The following is a 16086-nucleotide window of genomic DNA, read 5'->3' as shown; positions in this document are numbered from 1 at the left end:
TTTCTGCAGACACAGAAATAACCCAACACCGCAATACTCAACTGTTGACCAAGTGATGGAGTTATCTGTCATCTGGGCCCTTGATAATGTCCTGGGTAAACAACCCCAGGCTTGGTATGTCTGGGGCAGGGCCCTACCCCCCCTCCACACCCACAATGATGTTGCAGAAGGGCTTGAATGAGAGAAACTCTTCTTAGAAGCTGGCCAGTGCTGCTAGTCCGAAGAGGATGACTTTGCAGATCATGCCCACGCCAGTCACACGTGCAGACTGACTCTAGCCAAGCTCGGTGCAGAAATCCTGCGGCTGCAAACGTGCAGAGATGGGGCTCCCACCAGAGCTCACCTCCGTGTGTGTGTGTGTTGGCCAGAAGTCAATATCAGATGTCTTCCTCGGTCACTCAACATCTTGTTTTTTGGGCAGAATTTCTCATAGAACCTGGAGTTCACTGACTCCAGGGATCCACCTGTCTCCACCCCTGACCCCTAACACTAGAGTTATGGATCTGTTTCACCACGCCTTGTTCTTACATAGGTTCCAGAGGCCTAAACTCTAGGTTTAAAGTTGATCTTTTAGATAATAGGAAGTCATGGTGGACTTCGAACAGGGAAGGAAGATGGTTTTTGTATTAGAGCTGTCTTGGTCTATTTTCTGTTGTTATAATAAAATACCCAAGGCTAGTTAATTTATAAAGAAGTGAGGCTTTGTTCACAACTCTGGAAGTCTAAGAATATGGTGCTAGTGTTTGTGTGGTATTTGCTGAGGGCCTTTGTGCTGGGTTACGACATGGTGAAGGTCATTACCTCACAAGCATGCACGATAACAAAGCTGCTTTTTCAATAACCCATTAATCCATTCATAAAGACTCTGTTTCCAAGATACAATTGTCTCTCAAAAGTCCCAACTTTCCAGATGTCACAATGGAGATTGGATCTCAGTGTAAGTTCTAGCAGGGACCTTAAAATCATAGAAAACATTCCTGGGGTCCTGAAGAAACCCTCGCTTATATAATAAAATAAATTAAAAATGTAACAAAAACTATCTGTTTATTGGGGGAGGTGCTCACATGCCACAAAGCAAGCGTGGAAGTTGAAGGACAACTTGTGACAATCTCTTCTCTGTCTACACCGTGTGGGTGCCAGGATCAAACTGAGGTGGTCAGGCTTGGTGGCACCTGTCTTCACCCACTGAGCCATCTCACTAGCTCACCATCTTCCATTCTAATCAGGAGACAAATGTGGATGTCTTTCTTATAGATTGTGCAGGTGAGAGCATTAGAGAGAATCAAGGTATCCGCTAGTGGGAAGTGGAAATGGATAGTGGTCTCTGTATGAAATGGAACACTGCCCAGCAGTTTTAAATGACCCAGCACGAGGCCCAAGAGGGTGTTGGATCCCCTGGAAGCAGAGCTACAGTTGTGAGCTCTCACGTGAGTGCGAAGCGAAGCAAGGTCCGTTGCAAGGGCAGCAAGGACTCTTAACCACGGTGCTGTCTCTCCAGCCCAGTTGCTTTGTTTTGTTTTTAACAGAACATTTTTACTCATTCTTTCAATTTCATTCTCTTAATTTCATACAAGTATATGATGTATTTTGATCATATTCCCCTCCTCTAGAGAAAAACAGTGCCAGCAGAAAAGGGGACTATGGGGGAGACCCAGTCAGCCCCTGTACCTCCCCCTGGCTCATCTAGATGCAGGAGGGCCATGCACACAGGATTACAGGTATGCACCACCATACCAGGCTCTAGACTCCTGAAACCATGGCTGTCCTTCTGGCCACTAAACCCATCTTCTTTCTTTCCTTTATTCTTTTATTTATTTATTTATTTATTTGTTGAGGGAGGGCTTCACTATATAGTTCTTGATATCCTGAAACTCTCTGTGTAGATCAGGGAGGCTCTGAACCCACAGATATCCACCTGTCTGCCTCCTGAATGCCACCACACCCAGCTTATATCTATTTTTATGAACAGGTTGGAGCCACAGAGGGAAAGAATGGCCAACATGGTGCACTTGCCCTACGGAGCTTTGCTTCCATCCCAGCCCAGAGTTCGGAGCCATGTGGCAGAGGAAAGCAGAAGGCTGTCCTGCAGCCACAGGTGACTTTCTGAAGAGATGGCACCAGAGAAGGAATTCAGGGGAAAGCATGTTCCTGTGGCAATAGTCTGCTGGATGCTAACAGACTTAGTTAAAGAAGCCAGACAGAAGATTTAAGAAAAACGTGTAGCAGTCTAACCAACAGTGTGCTGTTTACACTTCTCTGGGTCATTTGGTCTTCAGCTTATAGGGCAAAGGGAACATGTAACAACAGAGTCACACACACACACACACCTCTGATTACTGTACCAGCTTTCAGATTTTTGGGGGGGTGGGATTATGTAGGAGCGTTGGTATGGATGTGTGGGTATGGACACCCAAAGGAATCCACGGTGTCCTTTCTCCAGACTGGACATGGAGTCCTTTCTCCAGACTGGACATGCCTTTGGTACTTGTCATTCACAGGTCCCCTTGGCACCCAGGCCCTCCTGTGGCTCATTCTGTGTACATTTAGACCTTACATCCAACTTCCTCAGGGAGACCTCAGCCTTGGAGGCTTCCAGAACTATCTGCTCACCAGCTAATTTTATTTTTCTCTATAGAACTTTTCATTTCCAGACATTATGCGATGTATGTGTTATCCATCGGGGTGAGTGTGCTTTCCATTGACAATAACACAATGCAGATTGGCTGTGTTTTAACAATAGTGACAAAGGTTTTTTTTGTCTCTGGGTTCTGGAGGTGCAAAGTGGCAAGGGAGCTGGTGGTAGCCTTCTTGCTAGCAGCTGCCTAAGAACAGATCACATGACACAAGGCAATAAAGGGTATATGTGTCTCTTCCAGGCCCTCTCTTGCCTCACGTAGCCATCAGGATTCAGTCATGGAGCTGTATGAAAGACCATCTCTGATCCCAGCCGCTCCCACAAAGGCCCTGCTCTAAATGCTACTGCTGGAAGATGTGTTCGTTCATCTTCTCAGTACTTCACAGTGAGAGTCCAGTCTCACGCCTGAACCCTTCGAAACAACTATTTCTTGTTGACTTGACACAGTTTAGAATCACCTGGGGAGGGAGTCTCCATGGCAGATTATTTAGATCAGGTTGGTTTGTGGGTGTGTCTGTGGGAGAATGCCTTGAATACAAAGACTCAACCTAGAAGCGGACAGTACCAATCCCACGGGTTGGGTCCTGCACTGTATAAAAGAGAAAGTAAGCTAAGTATAAGGCATGCATCTGTCTCTCTCTCTTCCTGACTGTGGATGTAATCAACTACTTTGAGTTCTTGTTGCCTTTACGACCCTGCAGTGATGAATTCTAAGCTGGATCTGTAATCCTTATACATCCTCTCTCTCTCTCTCAAAGTAGCTTTGCCTGGGAGTTTTATCACTGCAGCTGGACAAACCTAGGACAGGAGGCATCTAGACCATACCCAACCCATGCCCTGTTCATGCCCCTCCCCCCGCGCCTGCACTAGGCCAGGAGTTGCCTGAAATGCCGTGATTAACAGAGTCTTGGCATTGGCGATGTCTGCCATGCAGTTGGCACTCAGTGGTTGTAGAACACAAATGTTTCTGTCCTTTGGTCTCTGCCTCTCCCTACCCTTTTTCTGACTCCTCCCCTGCCCATTCTCTCTCGCCTTTGTCTCCCATCTGTAGGAGAGACTGGTCCTACAGCTTCCTTAGGCAGGAGAGGTTGGCGGTCAGGGTCCTGCGCCTTCCTTCTTCTTTTCAGGGCATCTATTGCCAACTTCCCCTTCTTGGACAAGAAACTCAGGCTCCCCAGATGTAGGGAAATGAGTAATCATATGAGAAAGTGTAAAGTCTCAGCCTCCAAAGCAGCCCCATTGCCAGTCACACAGAAGACGTGACATCATTCAAGGTTCCCTCCAGTTCTCACAGCCCAGCTTCTTGCCTTTCCCCAGGGAGCCAGGGTCCTAATTGTGGAGATTTGTTCATTGTTTCCATTTCTCCAGCCATGACAGCATCTCCACTCCCGCCTGCTCCTCTTCTTGACTTCTGTTTCCTTGTGGTAAGGAGCCTAATGCCTGCCTTACAGTTACCCTTACAGGTAACTGTTGTGTGCAAATATGCAGCGTCCCGGCCACCCTGCCTGTTTCCTTCCCTTGGCTGTCCTGGAACTCACTTATGTAAACCAGGCTGGCTTTGAACTCACAGAGGTCCGCCTGCCTCTGCCTCCCAAGTGCTGGGATTAAAGGCGTGAACCACCATATTGGGCAAGAAAGGATGTTTTTCTGTGAAATCTAAGTGAAGGGCTTTGGACTGGTCTGACTGCCAGGGGGAAGGGACTCCTGGCTTATGCTGAAGGGTGGACATGTTCAAAGGCAGGGAGGGAGCTCCCTGAATCCCAGAAAGAGGAACAAGCATTTGGAAATGGACACCTGAATCTCAGCCACTTCGAAGCAGGGAACACACATCTACTGCCTCAAACTGGAACTTTTTAAAGAGTTAAACCGGAGCTGTTAATAATTACAGTGGGCCACCAGGTGTCACTGAGGCCACCCTGACCTACCCTCACATGCCACTAGGCACTTCATGGCTGTCCTGACTAAAAGGATCTCCTCTCTGCCCCCTGTCTCTAGTCAGCCAGAGAGACCACGCAGGGGCTAAGAGCCCAGTCTTGCTGCTCTCCCAGTTCTGTCCCCAGCATCCACAGGAAGGTTTGCCACCAACCCTAACTCCAGTTCCAAGGAGTCTGGCGCCTCTCTTCAGCTCCTCGGGCTCCAGGCATGTGTAAATGGTGCACAGACCCACATTCAAGCAAAAAACACTCCTGCATACAACTAAATTTAAAACAAAGCAAAAACTCTTCCGATGTCCATGAAGACATCCCAAGACCTGAGAGACCTCATTTTCCCTCAGATAAGAAATCCCGGGTGTATTCCAAGAATGGGGCAGGCCTATCATTATCAGTGATCAGAAGACACGACCAGGGCGTGTCGGTTGATGTCAGGGAACCTATGGGAGAGGGCCTACATGGCTTCCAGTAACAGCTTTCATTGTCTGCAGCTCTGGGCCTGGTGCACACACAGGTGGGGTTCCGTGGGCTCTCTGTCCCCTCTGCAACCAACTTCTACCTGCTTCCTTTGAGTTTCTGTGGCCTTGACTTCTCTGTGAGGAGGCATGGTTTGTTCTTAGGATGTAAACAGAGCCTCTTGGGGTAAGAAATGAGTGGTGTGTGTGAGTGGTGGGGGCACCTTCTGTCCCTCTGTCTGTTTGGCTCTCAGACTATTAATACAAGCCACGTGTCTGGCTGCACCCCAAGCACACGTGTTCCCCTCCCAGTTCAGCCCGTTGTTTGTTCTTTCTGATCGGCGCCAGCCTCATAGACCCCATGGAGGTAGAATATAGCTTTCCATAAATAAACCCTAACCTGACCTACAATTTAGCCCTTGGGTTTTTTTGGGTTTTTTTTCTCTTCGTGGTAATGGGATCATAGCCCAAGATGGTCTCTCCTACATCTCCCGGTCCCAGAAAGCAAGCCCTAGGTGTGTTTGGGTTTGGGCATCACTTGAACTCTCTGGTCTCCCACATCCCTGGCATGTGGTGGCAATACAAGGGCATACTGAAGGATGGTGGGTGAGCTCCCCTGCAGCCACAGGCGGCTGGGCACAGCCACATCACTCAGTGACTTTGTGTGAGTGGTGTCTTTGCTCAGAGGATCTACGACCCCTTCTCCTTCAGACAGACCAGCAGCTCTCTTCTGTGTCCCTTCTGCTGTCCCCTGGAGTCACCTGAAAGCTAATTGTTCCTGCCTGGCTCTGAATCACAGTAGTCCAGGCTGATTCTTCATCCATGTTCCCTTTTGGCTCTGAGTAGCTGAGTGGGTGCCAGCACCAGGGACTGAGCTCAGGTTGGTTGTGGGGAAAACATTCTAATCCTGGACACCCCAGTCGGATTCAAGCACAAACCTGCTTCTGGAGTCCCTGTCCTCCCACTCTGTACCACACCACCTTAGGGGGCTGGGCAAGCTCTCCATTGCCTCCTTGCTCTGGAACGTTCTTCAGGATGTATTCTCTGAAAGGTCCTCCTGGGGATCTGGAACCACAGGGAGTCTGGCGACATTCAGTGATATCTGTCAAAGACTTGATGGTGATAATTCATTCAGGGGGATTTATTGGGGATTAAAACAAAAAGCCAGGAGGGGCCAAAGATAAATCTCAGTGGTAGAGAGTTTGCTTGGCATGTACAAAGTCCCAGGTTCAATTCCCAGCATGAACACACACACCAAGTACAGTAGCTTACTTTAGGGACAGTGTTCCTCTCGCACAAAGATGCATTTGACTTGATTTAAAGTGTTGTAGTTTCAAATCCATTTAAAAAAAAAAAAAGGCAGGTCGGGGGTAGGAGGAGAGATTGAGACAGGGCCTCATTGAGCCCTGGTTGGCCTTGAACTCCCAATTCTCTTGTTTTCACCCCTCTCTTATCCCCCAAGTGCAGGCTTATTTTATGTACTGTCCCATTGGCTCCATTTCTTCTTATTGCAACCAAAAAGTAGCTGCTGAGTCCCAGCATGCAACACTCTCAAGCATCTTCAGGAGACCTGATGTTGAGAGAAGAGCCAGGCATCACCTCTGCCTTTGAAAATCTTTCACTTTTACTGGGGAGATGTAAAATTTACATTTGGAAAAAGCTTGACCCAGTTCCCCATGTGCCGGTCCTCAGTTGTAACTGGCTTTGTGTCTACCCCAGTAGCAAGCAGGGCTTGTCCAGACTAGACAACATCCCATGAAATGAACACACAAGGGAGGACCTAGAATTAGGATCCAACTAACGAGAGAGAAGACACATCAGACTCTGGAATATTTCTATAAGGTTCAGAGAGCGGGTGAAAAGTTTCAAGTATCACAAAGAAAAGGGAGGAACTCGGGTGGTGGTAACCAGTGGAGTCAGCAAACTAATAGGCAGGGACCAGCAGGGACATTTGGAGTCAGCAGGAGGACTTGCTGGAGATGAGGATCACGGTGAAGAAAGCCTTGGTAGGACAGTGGTCTAGGGCAAGGGGACTCAGTGAAGCCAGCAGTCCAGACAGTATGGAGGGCAGTCTGCTAAGAGGAGGCTGGGCTGAGGGTGTCACAATGGCTGAGCAGGGGAATGAGGGCTAAGTTTGGAAAGGAAGGAATGAACAGGACTGTTTCCAAAGCCAGCACATAATTGCCACAGGGCTACCAGAGTCTTCAAAGGTGTCTTCAAGGCTTGAGTCCTGTGACCAAGGGAAGGGTGTGAGATGACAGACGACATTGTGTGTGGTTGACAGAAAAACAAGACCACATCCTCTCGGTCATGATTCATTATCTTTATTAACAATGCCTCTGGTCGCCAGAAGAACACACTTGTGCTCCACAAAGCGGTATTAGCACTGTCATCCTCTACAAGAAAAATGTTGGCATAAATAACTTAAATGAAAAATAAATATGTCACTGAACTCTTCAGAAACCACGGCTTCCCTTCTTGTGGATGAGAACCACACGGAAAGTTTGCCAAACCCACCAGACCAGCCCCAGGGGCCTCCCTGCTCCCTATGCTCTTCCCTTACAAGCATTCTTCCCCCCTCTCCCCTTTTAACAGTTAAAATCTACACAGAAAGTAAGAGGTGTCTGGAAATGATTTACAAAAGGATTTGTGGGTGGCGGCTGTGGCACCTCCCAGTTTCTCCGCATATGTACAGCACTGGCCCCTCCCCCCGTTATTATTCTTTTTAATGGAAAATACGCCATCGCGAAGGAGAGCATAAGACGCTGTTTTTCTAGACAGAAACGTGTCCGTGGGTGGCAGGCGGGAGGAGGTGCCCTGGAGGAGACATCTTTTGTTGGAAGTGGCTGGCAAGCCCAATTCCCCCAATGACCTTAAACTGTGGTGTAGAAAATCCGTTTAAAATATGGCAAGGCAGTGTGTGGGGGGTGGGGGTGGGGGGTAGGAAACCGATCTTTGGGGAGCAGGGGTGCGATTTCTGTCCCTTCTACCATCTCTAGAACCCTGTCCTTCTCTACCTCAGCTGAAGGCAAATTTGAGATGAAGGAATAGGGGTAGCCAAACATCTGGGAGGCCAGGTGGGAATTAACAGCCTCTTCCAAGAGGTTGCCAACCAGAGGTCTCTTTCCCCCCTCTTTCTCCCTCATTCCCTCTCTGTCCCCTCCACTTGCCCATATGGGGGTACCCCAATCCTTGGAATCTCAGAAGAGTCCTTGGAGGGTCTAATTTCCACCCCGACCCGTATTTTACAAAGGAGGCAACTGAGGTACCTAAAGGGAACCACGTAACCCAACCTCACACTCAGTGGCCAAGCCAGGGTCAGAAACCCTTTCTAGTCCTGTGTTCTGGCACACCCGGGCTTTACAGCGGAGTGAGGGTGAGTGATCTTTCCGCAACCAGTCCCAGGTGCTTTCACACTCCGCTCCCTTTATGGTGAAAATGCTACCTTGTCCTGTAGGGGACCGGCGAGGGTAGAACCCCCCCAACCCCCTCCCCCGGGGGGGGGCAGACTGGGCAGAGTGACTCAGTGTCAATGACTCAGCTCCCTCTCTTGGCCTGCGGGAACCCCCGCAGCGGGCAGGAGGGCGAGGGGACTCTACGGGTTGGGGACTCCGCAGGGCCTGGAAGGTTTAGCGCCCCTAGCCTGGGCTGCAGGCTTTTACAATAAAAAATGAGTCGGATCGCGCGGGGGCTGCTTGGGCGCGGGTGCGCTCTAGTAGGCGTTCTCCAGCTCCGCCTGGTTGGCTTTGGCGCCCCGGGAGCGGGGCCGTGGCTTGCGACCCTTCTGCGGCCGCGCGGTCTCCGGCCCGAAGTCCTTGAGCTCCGACTGGTTGTGGAAGCGGGTGAGGCGCTTACACTTGCAGGAGGCCACCAGACGCACCTTGCGCGCGCGCGGCGCCGCGCTACCGGGACACAGCATCTGCACCCGCTGCGCGCGGTAGCGGTCCGGGATGCAGCGGAAGTCGGGTCCGTTTGGGCGCCACCACTTCACGCGGCCGATGGCGTTGGGCAGCAGGCGCGCGGGGCCACATTGGCCCGAGCACACCAGCTCGGTGACAGGCTTGGCGCTGCGACACGGCCCGTCGGTCACGAAGCGGGTGTAGCGCAGTTCGCGGCAACTGTATTCGGACACGTCTGCGGAGAGAGGGGAGCGTGAGGGCGGCAGCCTAGCCCAGGCTGGGCTGCTCGCATCCTTGCTTTTTCCAAATCTGCCCCTCTCCAGGCGCTTTTCCATCAAAGCATGGATAGTAGAATGGAAGCACCAAGTACTTTTGGAGCTTGCTGCGGAAGACCCCTCCCGGGCTCCTCTCTGTCCTTGGAACCCAGTGATCAAACACTAGAGCTATGTCATTTACTTTCTGTGTAATCTGTGGGCAAGTAACTTAACGTCTCTTGTCCCCACATCTGTAAAATAGGGTGCCCCGGGATCCAGTGACCTCAACCACTACATGCGCGTGATACCGGGCACTGTGTGGCAAAGAGTCAGAGCGGGCAGTTTGTTCCTGTTTGGGGACAGGGTCTTATGTAGCCCTGGCTGGCCTCAAAAGGGCTGTGTAGTTGAGGATGATCTTGAATTTTGGAGCTCCCACCTCCACCTCTCCGGTGGCGGTATACAGGCGTGGGTCACTCACTCTGTCTGGCATAAGAGATACGAAGGATCCCAGGGCTTGGTGCGTATTAACCACGCACTCTTCTAATTTAACTCTTATCCCTAGACCTGCCTAGCAGCCACTTGCTACACCTGGCTGGCTCCAGTCCCTTCTAAAACTCCTTTACCAGCCACTGGGGCAGGGGCGGGGTCCCGGGAGATGGAGAAAGGAGTGGAGGTTAATTGAAGGTAGTAAATCACGACAGCTGCTGTGGAGGAGCGGGTAGAAAGGCAGGTGGTGGGGATAAGAATTCATTAGACTTGAAAGCCACCAAAGGCAGCGTTTCTAACCCCCTCATTATCACAGGTCCAGGCTGAGAAAAGAACTCGCCCCAAAGGCAGGGCTGGGTTGCCTGAGGCCCCTGACTTGGACGCCAGCACCTTCTGGCTCCTGCAAGGGTGAAAGTGATTTGTTAGAGGATTCCAGGTTGGCTATGGGTGGGGATTGAGGGGCCGTCACTCTTTGCTAGCTACTTCCTTAGCAGAGGGCGGCAGAGTTCTGACCCCCAACCCTACAGTTTCTGCACACCAGGCTATCTCGGTCTGTGTGCTTTGAACCGGTAGCTCATGGTGATACAAGCCTGCTCTCTAATGAAGGAAGTCGGATCTGGTGCCTGGCTTCATCTCATACATACACCCAGGCTATGTCTCCCACCATGGACTTAGGTAGGTGGGAGCTAATTCATATGAGCCCTCCCCGCCCTGCAGTTTCACAGGGTCAGGGCAAATATGACACAAGAATTTTTTTTTCTTAAGTTCCAGGACCAAAACCAGAGAGGGGCAGAGGCCAGGATCGGCCTCCACCCTAGAGAGCAGACACAACAGGGGAGGTGTGCACCTTGCCACCCTCCTGTGGCTGGCTTTTTGGCTTCTGGGCTGGTTTGACTTCCTCACCCCTGCAGAGGTGGGATGTGGAGGTGGTCTGTTTGCCCAGGGAAGGATAAATTTGGGGGCTTTCCAAGAATAGTGCCTTTAGGTCAGGCACTTCCTCTGCAAAACCTGACTGCATGGCATGCTCCTTTGGGGTGGCCCTTTCCCCCACATCCCTTACTGGCTTAGGAGACAGCAGAGGCAGAGGCAGAGTGTGGTGGCAGCTTGGGAAATGAACTTCTGCCCCACTCAGATGGTGACCTGCAGGCAGCAAGGTCCTCACTCTGGAGGGTGTCCCTCCAGCTGCCCTCTCACCCCAGTCATTCCTGCCAGCCGCGCACTTGGTCCCCCAGGCATTTCTCCATGCACTGCCTTCACAGGCTCTGTCCTCGGGAATGAGGCAAATCTGGGGCCAGGGTGCAAGCAGAGGGCAGATGGTGCCCCTTGTGCCCATATGAGGATGCTACACTCAACTGCCACTCGTGGGCTAAAATCATACCGAAAACCCCGTTCTCTGATGCTAGCCCACTGGGTCTAAGGAGGGGAACTGAAGGGGTTCTTTCTGGCTCCAGGTTCCCACCCGAACCCAATCTCAAGTTGCACTGCAACTGGATCAAACCAGCTTCCAGTCTCAGCTCTTCTCACTCCCAGGTGACTTTACCTCAGGAGCCTCAGTTTCTCCACCTTCAAGCTAAGGCTTTACCTTCGGGGTGACCATGTGGGATACAGAACAGCCACAGCATTCGGCATCCATCAGGTGCTCCCAGCCTTGCCTTGTCACCTCCCCACTGGTCCAGCTAGAGCTGACCCTCATGTCCTCATCCTTGAGGAGATTCTTTGACCATCATACAAGCCCGTGCCCATGTTTGTGCCAGTTTCGATGGATCTGTCTCCCCTCCCCTTGCCTTGAACCCTTAGCCAGCCCCCCAAGCCTGTCCTCAGATATTACACTGTGCTAGCAATCTTCCAGGCAAGCCCCTCTCTCCCCTGGTGTGTTAGAGGCCAACTATCCACCCAATATCTTCAAGGCCCCCAAAGAGCAGATCCTAAAACTACCCCAGTTCCCTCCCAGGATCCCCTTGCTACCTTGTCTTCCTCACCCCATACCTTTGGTGTCATAGGGATGGTGGGGAGGTCTCCCTCCGTTCTCTGCCCGGTTCATGGTCTGGTTGTTCTCCAGCTCCTGGGGAGGCTCGGGGTAGTCTCTGAGGCCAGGGATGATTTCTGTGGCATCGTTCTTGAAGGCCGGCCACCCCTGGCCCTCCACAGCACGGAAGGCAGCGTGCACAAGCAGGCAGACAAGACAGAGGGCCAGCGAGAGCTGCATGGTGCCAGGTGGAGGCGGGCACCCAGTAGCACAGGCTCCAGCCCTCAGCCTAGCTACAGTCGCCTTTTTAAAGCCCCCTCCGCCTCGTGCCAGCCAATAAGGATGGGCTGGAACAGGGCTGGTCCCATGTTTCCTCACCCCCCTCCCCAGGGGGAAAGGGGTGTGCTCAGAGTGAGCCCTCCCTAAGACTTCTCAAGCTCAGCAAACTTCCAAATTGCTGCTGGCACTCTCAGGTGACCCGAGGCAGGGACAGAGCCAGCGCTCCCAGCACCTCCCACATTCAGACGGCTGTGGTTTTCAGATATCAAAATGAGCTTGGCTTTTAATTGTCTGGCTCCCTGGGCCCCTCAGGCATTCTCAAAACAAACTGTGGGCCAGCTTAACAAAGGAAACGTGGGGCTCTGAGTTCTATAGAAGGCAGGCAGAGCCCAGCTGACCAAATTCCTCTGCCGCCCCCCACCCCAGCAGCTAATGTTCGTAATTAAAGGTGTTTGCTTGCCCCCCACTCTCCACTCAGAAGCAAAGGATGCCTTTTTTTATTTGGGGGGATTCTGGAGACTCCAACCTAGGGTCTCACGCTTGCTGTGCAAGCACACTACAGGGATGCTTTAAAGGCAAACCCACCGATCTCAACTCCAGCTCAGCACCGATGATTCTGAGCAGAAAAGTCTCTTGACTTTCTCTTCAAAACCAGGGGGGGTGTAGAGAGTCCACAGCCACCAGCGAGAAGGCGGTATTCTTGGAGATGCGCACAATGAGGAAATCTCTTCTACCTTTTGGGACCTGGGGTCCATTACAGAAGATTCTTAGCCAGGGAACTCAATGTGGCTTCTAGGCTGTCAAAGGCAGTTTCTTCCCCGCTCAGGCCTGGGACAGGCAAGACAGAATCCCATTTCTTGGCAAAAGCCGAGGCTAGTGTGTTTATTGCTGACATTCCCCCATCATTTCTCAGCTTATGATATTTCCCATGTGCGTGTGTGTGTGGTACATGTGTGCGAGTATACATGTATGAGCCTGCAAAGACCAGAGGAGGTGTGTCCTCCTCTGTCTCTCTCCAAGACAGGATCTCTTACCGAGACATTTAGGTTAGGCTGGCTAGCAGGCTGGTGAGCTCCCACGATCCACCTGCCTCTGCCCCACCACCCCCACAATCCTGGGATTACAAGTACAGATGGCCATGCTTCCACATGGGTGGCAGGGATTCGAACTCAGGTCTTCATGCTTGCACACCATGCACTCTTACTCACCAAGGCATCTCTCCGGCCTCTCATTACGTTTTCATAAACAACTCTGAGTCTCAGATGAAAGATCCAAGGGACACATATAACAGGTGTCTCGGGGTCATCTAGGTCACTGATTCTCAACTTTCCTAGTGCTGTGACCTTTTAACACAGTTCCTCAAGTTGTGGTGACCCCACCCCCCCGCCATAACATTATTTTCATTGCTGCTTCATAACTGTAATTTTGCTACTGTTCTGAATCATAATGGAACTATCGGACATTTCCCATGGTTTTAGGGTTGATGACCCCCGTGAAAGGGTCATTCAACAACCCCCATGCGGTCCTGACCCACAGGTTGAGAACCACCAGTCTAGGCACAAAGAAATCCAAAGGAGGTGCTGGCTCAGCCTGCAGTAGCAAAAGGGCCATGCCAGAGGGGAGGACGGGTATGAGCAGGAGGGTTCACACCTGAGGTGCAAAAAAACCGGCCGGCGGAAGCCTTCACTGAGATAGATCGTCGGAGGATGGCCCAGCCCTGGAGGAAGACTGGGAAGGTGGCTATGGTCCACCTCGCCTTGGTATGCTAACTGCAACGGATCCCCACCTGCACAGCTTCTGCAGGGCTCTGCCACCTGCCTCGACTTGTAAGTGGCCTGTCCATCTGTGGCCAGCCGCCTGCGTCCTCCTTTTCATCTTCCGGCACCCACACATCAATGCAGCTGCTCTGACAGTTTTACAAGGCAGACAGAAGGCCCCTCAGGAAGGGCCCTCTCGGATACCTGCTTCCTAAGTCAGTTTCCTTCAGGGCAGACAAAAACAGCTGTGGCCATTGTTGGGGGTGATCTATCTCTCCCACCAGAGCTGTGGTGTTGTTAGAAGCTGCCCCTCCTTTTGTCTGTGACCTCCAGTCCCCTTTCCCCTGCTCTGGAATGTGGACTGTTAACCCTGTCTGGGCCAGAGAGCCAACCTGTTGTTCCAGATAGGGAGGGGGCAGTTCCTGGGCGTGTGTGTGTGTGTTTCTTCATGAACAAGCAGAATGGTTCTCACAGCACCACCTGCTGGTGGGAGATGACCATGGCTACCTTAATAGAGATGCACCCTGTCCTTGGAACACTTCCGCCACCTGCTGGACATAAAAGTAGAACCCAAATGGCCAGAATGACCAAGCTCGGGATTAAAGTGGTGTTTACAGGAGAAGGGTGTATACAGAGACACTGAGTTCCTTAACGGCCCATTCCTCTGGACCATCCTCTGCCAACAGGTAGCCCTGCCATGCTCAGGAAGACTCTGGGAACCAGCTGTGATGCCTACCTTCTGTTTTTTTCACTTGAGGTTAAGTCAGTAATGAGAGTACTCAACACAAAAAAAGTGTATCAAGGTTAAGTAATAGCCTTGGAGTCAAACCTCAGGTCTCCACAGATCCCTGTTGACTGCAGTTAAGGATCTTTCTTCTTCTTTTTGTTTGTTTTTCAAGACAGGGTTTCTCTGTGTAGACTGGATGTCTTGGATCTCGTTATGTAGACCAGGCTGGCCTCAAACTCACAGAGATCCGCCTGCCTCTGCCTCCGCAGTAGGATTAAAGGGTATTTCTGACCTCTTGTTCTCAGCAAGACTGCTATAAACGTTCTTGTATGCTGTAATGGGTTTGCTGTCTAGTCTGTTTGGGGTTTTGTTTGTTGGTTTGTTTTTGTTTTTTTCTTTGTTTTGTTTTTGAGATGGCCTTGCTGTAGATAGCCCAGGCTACTTTCAAGTTCACGGTGGCCGGTGCCGTTTCAGCTTTCCAAGGGCTGTAGGTAAAGGTGCGCACCACCACACATGGATAGTTTTGAATTACTCTTGGGAATTTTAAGATCATTGTAAGTTGACAAGTACTTGAACTAATTCAGAGGGATTTTATGTCTTCTCTACCCAGTTTCCCTCCGTGGCAACAGCTCACCAAAGGTGTCAGTACAGTGCCACAACCAGGTCTTCCAGGCTCCCTGATTTACCATTGCTCACTCACACGTGTACCCACTTGTGGCACATGCTCATGTATTAGCTTCTTAAACGAGTTTGTATTAGTTTATGTATGAGTGATCTACCTGCATGTCTGCCTGCAGGCCAAAAGAGGGCATCAGATATCATTAGAGATTGTTGTAAGCCACCATGTGGTTGCTGAGAATTGAACTCAGGACCTCTGGAAGAGCAACCAGTGCTCTTAACCACTGAACCAGATCTCCAGCCCCTCCTTCCATGTACTTACTTCTATGCAATTTTATCACAATATTTGCCTATTTACCACAATTCAGATGAACAACATCTCTGTGGACCCAAAGACCTGCTATGATGTCCTTTATTATTAATTTATTTATTCACTTTTTGAAATAGTGTCTAGCCTTAATCTCCAGACCCACCTCCCAGGCGTTGAGGTTACAGGCACATGCCACCTCAGCCAGCTCTGTCTCTTCTACAAAGATGTCCACTTGCCTCCTTCACGCTCCCTCTTCCAGACCCAACTCATGGCAACCACCGACCTAACCGCGTTTTCCAGTTTTTCAGTTAAATAATGCTATGCAGATGCAACCAATGCAGGGCACTGCCTTTTCTCACTCAACATAATTCCCTGGAGTTACCCTGTATATGGGTACAGTGACAGGCACGTATCTTTCATTAGTGTCCTACAGAGAATTTTCATTGCCCAAGTTCCCTGTGTTCCCCCTACTCAGCCCTTTCCTCCCATCCCAACTCCTAGCACACACTGAATTCTGTCTCTGTAGAGTATAGAACACCCTCATCTGGACTTACACAATATGCCAGCTTTCCAGATTGGTACCTCCAACGGTTAAATTGTAGGTGTTTAAAAGATTTTATTTTTAATTGTGTGTACATCTGTTTGTGTGTATGTGCTTGGTGTCTGTGAAGGCCAGAGGTGCCGGATATTCTGGACCTGTAAGTGGTTAGTGAGTCACCCAACATGGGTGCGGGGAACCAAACTCAGGTCCTATACAAGAGAAATATGA

At 50.8% G+C, this 16086-nt stretch overlaps 1 protein-coding gene across 1 annotated transcript; it reads right to left on the bottom strand.

Annotated features, from left to right (window-relative positions):
• Positions 1–7329: 7329 nt before the first annotated feature.
• On the bottom strand, positions 7330–11866 carry Sost (sclerostin). Its single transcript, XM_048445671.3, has 2 exons — positions 11647–11866; positions 7330–9155 (listed from the first exon to the last, which is right to left on the bottom strand). Exons 1-2 carry the CDS (start codon positions 11864–11866, stop codon positions 8734–8736), a joined length of 642 nt encoding a protein of 213 aa, XP_048301628.3. The 3' UTR covers positions 7330–8733.
• Positions 11867–16086: the final 4220 nt, after the last annotated feature.

This window comes from Myodes glareolus, chromosome 9 (assembly GCF_982192425.1).
Source record: "Myodes glareolus chromosome 9, mMyoGla1.1, whole genome shotgun sequence".
Lineage (NCBI taxonomy): Eukaryota > Metazoa > Chordata > Mammalia > Rodentia > Cricetidae > Myodes > Myodes glareolus.
The sequence above is the reverse complement of the archived record's forward strand: the minus strand, read 5'-3'. Positions and strand labels throughout refer to the sequence as shown.